Source organism: Peromyscus eremicus, chromosome X, assembly GCF_949786415.1.
Source record: "Peromyscus eremicus chromosome X, PerEre_H2_v1, whole genome shotgun sequence".
Classification (NCBI taxonomy): domain Eukaryota; kingdom Metazoa; phylum Chordata; class Mammalia; order Rodentia; family Cricetidae; genus Peromyscus; species Peromyscus eremicus.
In genome coordinates, this window is record NC_081439.1 from 60987889 (window position 1) to 60995240 (window position 7352).

The 7352-nt window shown below is 44.6% G+C and overlaps 1 protein-coding gene across 1 annotated transcript; it reads right to left on the minus strand.

Moving 5' to 3' along the window:
* Window positions 1-1126: 1126 nt before the first annotated feature.
* Rtl3 (retrotransposon Gag like 3) lies at window positions 1127-3801 on the minus strand. The gene is made up of 2 exons (XM_059250930.1): window positions 3742-3801; window positions 1127-3127 (listed from the first exon to the last, which is right to left on the minus strand). The coding sequence occupies exon 2, from the start codon at window positions 2916-2918 to the stop codon at window positions 1134-1136; it is 1785 nt and encodes a 594-aa protein (XP_059106913.1). The 5' UTR covers window positions 2919-3127; window positions 3742-3801; the 3' UTR covers window positions 1127-1133.
* Between the last annotated feature and the right edge of the window lie 3551 nt (window positions 3802-7352).

Here is a 7352-nt window from a genome sequence, read left to right on the forward strand (position 1 = left end):
TCCTTTCCCTCCCTCCCTTCTTCATCCTTCCCACCCCTTGACTCCCACCCTCCTTCATCCCTCTCACTTCTTGCCTCCCTCCCTTCAACCCACCTTTTGTTCCCTCCCTCCCTCCCTCCCTCCCTCCCTCCCTCCCTCCCTCCCTCCCTCCCTCCCAACTTACTGGTCCCTTTCCCTTTTCCTCAGCTAACCCAGTAAATCAACTTAAACACAAGTAACAGTTGCCATTGTTTATTGATTATCAAAAAACTTTTACTTGAAAGTTATTTTTATTGGGAAAAACTGAAGATACGTGGTAAAGTAATATTGATTAGAAAATAATAAAAATCAGTCTAACAGCTACACTTTTCAGTATTAGTTTCTAATATCTAGTCTCATGCATATTGTTAGTGTGAATAGTAATGAAAATAGCCCCACATCATGCAGGGTTCAAAGAGGGAGGGAGGCATGCAAGGTTGGTGGGGGAAAGCAGCTCAAAGTCGTCAGGTTCAGTCCATCATCCAAGAGGCAGCGTCGTTGTACAGGTAGCCTTAGTTCATAGCCAGAGAGAGGTTCAGTGGGAGATTCTGAGAGCAGCAAATGCTGATGACAGCTGAGGTAACAGAAGACAGATGGCCAGGAGTCACTAGGACCCACCATCTAACCAGCAATTATTTCATCACGTCGTCTTCGATTCCACCTGTGCCTGAAGCAATTGTAATGACAATAACGCGACGGGAAGGACACAGTTCGGGTGCTCCACTCGATGTTTGGGTCGTGGGTCTCAAGCCAGTGGATTCCAAGAATGAGAGGGTAACGTGGTGCGTGAATAATGTCAAACTGGAGCTCTTCAACGTGGTTTCCAATTTTGACTTCAAGAGGTGGTGTTTCTTTGGTTACAGGTCCATTAATCAGTGGACGCCCATCAACTGTTTCTAGCATGAGAGGGAAGATGTTATTGCGGATTGGTATCTTCTCTCGAAGAACAACAGAGCGATCGATGCTGTTTCTGTAGGAGCCTGAATCCACCATTGCTTGCTCAAAGAACTGTCGTCTTCCAAGTCGAATCTCAACAGTAAGCCATAGGGTACGGGACATAGATATAGGGAGAGAGGGGGACGCGTATTTGTAGATTGGCCCGCCCGGCATCCCCCTTACCGCCGGGCCTCCATGTTTCCCGCCTGCTGGGCACGATGAGGCTTGACAGGGCAATCTCTGGCAAAATGACCAGGATGGCCACAGTAGAGGCACAAGTGGCCTTCACGGCGTCGGGCCCGTTCAGCCTCACTGAGGTGGGGGCGATTACTTGTAGCTTGAAGAGCCTGGTTTTCAGTTGGTGGACTCTCAGACTCATTTTCCTCTTCAGAGGATGATGACTCGGAATCAGCCTTACCATCTGTCTTCTCTTCTAGGGTGACACACTGAATGATCACATCAGATAGGCTGGTAGCTGGACTTGTACAAGACAGTTCATTTTGAATAGAACTGGCAAGCTCTTCTTGAAATGGGATGCGGGATGTGCTTTCATCCAAATTTAGCTCTTGAGCAATGAGAGGGAAGCGGGTTGCAGATCTGTGGACAGGGCCTTCTTCCCCTTGGCGCAGCTGAGGGGGGCCTTGGTTAGCTACTTCCATACTTTCTGGATTGTCAAAAATATCTTGGAGCGCTCGAATGAACCTTCCAAATTGTTCCAGCAGGGGGGTTTGGATATCTGCTAAGGGCTGGAACCACCTTCCTGCCTCACCTATGAAGCTGCCAATGAAGTTTACTAGAGCTGCTTCAGTGAGATACAGGTGCCCTCTGGTTCTCAGGTAACTGTTCAACTGAATTAAAAACTCAGCGAGTTTCTGAGAATCCCCATTGAAGGCCAAATACTCTAGGGGCAAAGCTGCAGCCTCTAATCTGCTGTGGGCCTGTGGAAATGCAGAAGCTGTTCCTGTTCCCACAACTATGAGGCCCTCTAGGGACTCTTCAGGTACTGAGAGTTCTAGGAACTCCTCGGCATCTGAGGAGTCCAGGGGCTCCTGGGGCACCCGAGGCTCCAGAGGCTCCTGGGTAGCTGGATGCTCAAGGGGCTCCAGCTGTGACGAGGTCTCCTGGTATTCTGGAACCTTCTGAGACTCCTCATCATTTGTAGGGTTGTGGAGCTGTGAATTCTGGAGCTCCTTGATGGCTGGGGTACCCTGGATGTCTGTGGGCCCTGCCTCCCAGACTGCTGGGAAATCATAACCCCTTGGGGATGCGTAGGGCTTCTGGGTTGCTGGGGACTCCAGAGCCTTCTGGGTCTCCTGGGGTTCCTTGGCTGCTGGAGGCTTCCAGGCTGAGAGCTCCTGGAGCTCTGGGGGACTGTGGGCCTCCTTGGCCTTTGAAGGCTCTTGGAGTCCCCAGGCTGCTGTGGAGTCCGGGGGCTCTGGAGGGTCCCAGTACTCCTTGACCTCTGGAGGCTCCTGGGGTTCCCAATATTCCTTGAACTTTGGGGATGAATGGGGCTCCTTGACCTCTGGTGATCCCCTGAACTCTGTGATGGCTGAGGGTCCCCCAGACTCCTTGGTCTCTGGGGACTTCTGGGACTCCTTGATCTCTGCGAGTCCCATGAACTCTCTGGTGGTTGAGGACTCTCTGGGCTCTCTAATGGCTGAGGGTTCCCTGGGCTGCTTGATCTCTGGAGTTCCCCCGGACTCTGAGGTCGCTGGGGGTTCCCAGGGCTTTTGTGAGGCTCTGGCTGCTGGAGGTTCCAGTAGCTCTGGGGACTCTGGGGGCTCTTGGGCCTCTGAGGACTTTCCGAGTGGTTCATCCTCTTTGGCTGCTCCGGATTTCTGGAGCTCTGGTATCTGGGCCTGGAGGGCAGCATTTTCTTCCATAAGCCTCTTCACTTGAGCCTGCAGAATTTCATTCTCCAATTTCAGAGCGACATAGGAAGCTGCTAAGTCCTCTACCATCTTTTGAGGAAACGGGCCTGGCTTGGCAATTTGCTACCAAGAGAGATTGGGTAGCTGCCTGTGAGGTCTTTGCTGAACGCAACTCACAGGCAGATGTCAGGCAGGCTCTGTGAGTTTTCCAAGGGGTGGGGATTTGGACCCAGCCAAGGCTGATTACCAAGAGGTCACTGGGAGCCTCTGGAGCTCAGCACCGGGAGGTGTGAGACCCACTGTGAAAAGAGAGGGAGCTGAGGATCAGAAACTGTGGAAAGCACTCTTTCAATATAAATCAGCAAAAATCTGTCTAACTATGCTGGGTTTCTTTTACCACAGGCTCATGTTCATGAAGTGAGAGTGTATATACTTGTTCTGACCCCATGGCATTTTACTAGCACATGACCCAGACTTTACATGTCAGTTTGCATTCTTTTGAAACTTAACATTGTATCAGAAACAATTGCCCCATATTCCTTTGTTTTACATAGTTTTTGATTTTTAGTGTCTGCCTAATATCTCCATGTAACATTTGGATGTTAACAGCTGCTTTCAGCGACCAAATCAGATGTTTAGAGCGATCTGGGGATTTTAGGTTCTGTGCTGGGGCCAACTCAAGAGATATTTTTTAGTGACTAGCATAGGAGTTAGAAAGAAACTCTTTCTCACACCTCAGAAATCATACCGCACAAGTAACCGCACACAGCCAGACACAGGAGAAAGCAAGCAAAAGTTGAGTAAATAAATCAATATACATATGTACATATATTTATATCCAGCAAACACATGCATATTATTTATAAAATGCCTCAAAATAGTTAACAAAATCCTCTTTATAGAAGTACGTTACCATTCAGAGATGTGGGGCTGGAGCTCTGCCTGTCTGCGTAGCCATCGCTGAGGAGAAGTGTGTGAATGGCTGTGGAGGCTTGCCTTTTCTGCTCACACTGAACTCAAACAAACACACCCACTCCCAGAACACGTTCCAACTCTCCTCCGTAACGTAGCTATTTTGAGTATGGAAGAGTGTTTTTTTTTTTTTTTCTTTTGACAGTACCTCACAGTTCAGAGCTAGAAGGAAAGTAGGATGCTGCGCTGATGTGAGGCAGCTTCATGTACTCAGTCCTTGGTTACTTTAATAAATATTTAGCCAGGAAATTGGGACTAATACCACTGCCCTTGTGAAAAGTTGCAAACATTTCTGAATGACCACAGTGGTTTGGGACTTGATTTTTTATGTCTGTCTCACGTAACTTACCCGTACTCTATCCACACTGGGACGTTTGTTTAATTCTCACTTAGAAAGCAAACTACAAGCCCCCTCTCAGTCCTTTCTCCTGCCTACCTACTCAGTCCCAAGGGTCTCTCCTTGCAATATTTTCTTAGAATCTTTACCATGGACAGATCTAGGCAACTTAGAGTAAGGATGCCAGAGAGGCAAACTTCTGATGGGTACTTGTAGCAACCCCATAAAGTCCTTGGCTGATTCTGAATATACCTACCCAGGGTTCTTCTGCCCCCTTGAGCTGCTCAGGTGGCTCCTGGCAGCACACAGGTACCTCACTTTTCCTTGTCTCTTGCACATGATTCTGCTTCATATTTGACTTGGTCTTCTTATGCCAAATCACAGTTTTATGCTGGGCATGAATCATGTGGCTGTTTTAAGCAAGAATCAGGACAGCTATTTTAATTGCAGTAATGAGTTATATAAGGCCACTTCAAATCACACACCAATTCAGCCATGGTCCCAAGTCTTTTTTAAAAAATCATCAACTCCCCTTATTAGCATAGTGGGATAAATCCTGGTGATGGAATATGCCTAAACCCCAGCAAGCTGACTGCCTAGGCTAGCTGAATCTGAATGCAGAGGCATTAAGAAGGAAAGTAGAATCATTTGCAGATTGAATTTGTTCTCTATCTTCCTTGCAATTATTTTAAAAATGAACTACACATAAAAAAATCACCATTATCAGATAATTTATTCTAAATTTTCAGAACACTGAAGCATTCTTTGCTGCTGAGAAGACAAATTACAGTTGATATTACCTTCACCAATTAAAAACCAGGAGGACAACTATAATTATGACAATGTTTTATTTCCTTATCATTAGTAAGTGAGCAATTTGAGGCATAGTTTAACTTATTTCCGTTGTCTTACACAAACCAACTGGTTTCACTGCTGTGACATTATACAGCTCTTCGACAGCTACTGAGAGTTTTAAAGTGATCTGTCTCCAAACTAAGGCTCTCTAGCATCTTGGATTTTTTCTTTATATTTAATACTCATTTGCTATTAAATAATCCTTCACACCGTAACCTTTATGCTTGTCTATACTAAATTTACACAGATTTGGTAAATTTTTAGTCCTTCTAAAATTTAGAGTCCAAACCTCAGTTTATGCAACTGTGCAATGGAGCTAATAACAGTATTTAACTTTGTAGGGGTGGTATGGATAATCAGTCAAATGTTCAGGGATAGTGGTGAGTGCCCATAATCCAAATAGTTGGGAGACAGATGCAGGAGTATCAGGATTTCACGGTCATTCTCAGCTACATAGTAAGTTCAGGCCAATTTGGGCTATGTGAGACTCTATCACACACACACACACACACACACACACACACACACACACACACACACACCAAAAATGAATGAATGAAACAATGTGTGTAAAATGTTTACCAGAGTCAGATGGATAATCACACTTAATAAAAATTAAGAGCAATAATAAGCTCTGTAGCAGCAGTGACAATTTTAATTTGTTCTTTTTAATTGTCTTTGAATTATTGAGTTGGATATGTAAACTTTCTAGAATTGTTAGTTTGAGCAAGGACTCCCATATGAAGAAATCTACAGCACATGGATTTTACAGCATTAATTTTTCACCATTCCGGAGCCTTTATCTTCCCTTCCTGGTTGGGTCATGGATCATTTACTTTGCCAAATAATTCTCTTGAATTAGAACTGGAGGCACCTAAAGCGGGAAGATGAGGTGATTAACATGGGGATTGTGGAGCAGCCAAGATAGATGTTTTAAAAGTCCATGGACTAAAGTACCAGACAGAGCCTTGCCTAGAGGCATATTTATTCAGTGGGTAAACACGGGGACCTTTCTTCCCTGACTCCCCCTCACTAAAGAGCAAAGACCAAATTTCAACGTCCTAAGTACAAGTTCCAAACTGCCTAAACATAGAGAATTATTCTCTTTTGAGTGGTTAAAAAAAAAGAGAGAGCTACACTGAGCTACTTTTGTCAAAATGCCTAAAGTGGTTTTAATATCCTGAATTAGTCAAGTAAGAATAGGAAAGTAAGAATAGGAAAGTAATCACATGCAACTTTCATCATGTTCCCTCCGTTCTAATCCTTCTTGCACTCAGAACATGATGGAGTTTATAGAGTCTTTAGGATGGTTATAAAAACAGTTTAAGCCAGTGAATTTTTGTTAACTAGGCAAATGAATATTTCAGGAAAAAGAAGACAAATCTGTTCATTTAACAGACATACAAAGCCTGCACAGAAATAAGAAATGTTCATGCTCAGTTATGTTAATAAGTTGCATATGTTGATTGTTAGCTTAGGGAGAAAGAGAAGGGAAAGGTTGGATGAGATGAAGTTCTACTTAGTACATTCCAATGCGAAGCGTGATTTTATTTTGTTGGTAAATGTACAATCTGAAACATTTTAGATCTCTGCCAGGCTCTTTCTCCTTCAGGCTGGCTGGTCTGCAGCTTTAAGCAATGCAATCTCCTGCTTTTCGCTATTAACCCTGCATAGAACCAACAGGGCAGGTTACCCCACAGGTCTCTGGCACAATGCCCAGTTCCCCCTTGGGGGCAGTCCCACCCTGGTGTCTGTTGTGTTGAACATGTCATTCCTATGGTTACGTTAGAGCTCGAAGTGCTTTCTTAAATTTAACCCTTCATCTGCTTAGGACAGAGCGAAGCCTCTTGACTGTCAGCAACACATCATAATACACCGAGATGGTGGTAATCACTAATTCCTTTGGCTGCTGAAAAGCCAGGAAAGAGTTTCTCCCTGAATATGACTGGGATTCTGAGCGCCTGCTCATAGGGTATAAACGGGTTCCATCTCAGGAACTCTCTGGGGAAGTCAAGATTTGTTGTACTTAAGCCTCCCTTAGTGACATTTACCATCTTCCCATTTTATTTCTTGCCCCACACTTAAGAAACCTTTCCTTCTGGTCAGATGTCACCTGAGGAAGGGAAGACCCTACTGCATAAGGCTTTAAAGGGAAATTTCTTGGGGGGCGGTCTTGGAATTTTGTAGGGTATTTTGAAAGAATGCAAGTCCTTGAAAATCTTTCTGTTAGAAAAGATATTGTAGGATAAAGAGAGCATTTTAAAAAGCATACATCCAAGCACCACTAAATGGACTCAGCAGGCTGTATTTATATATTTGTGTATATGTAAAAATAAAGAAAAAGAGGCCATGAGTTTGAA

Bases quoted from the DNA above. Each gene is read 5' to 3' on its own strand.
- Rtl3 (XM_059250930.1), bottom strand. From the start codon at position 2,918: ATGGTAGAGGACTTAGCAGCTTCCTATGTCGCTCTGAAATTGGAGAAT.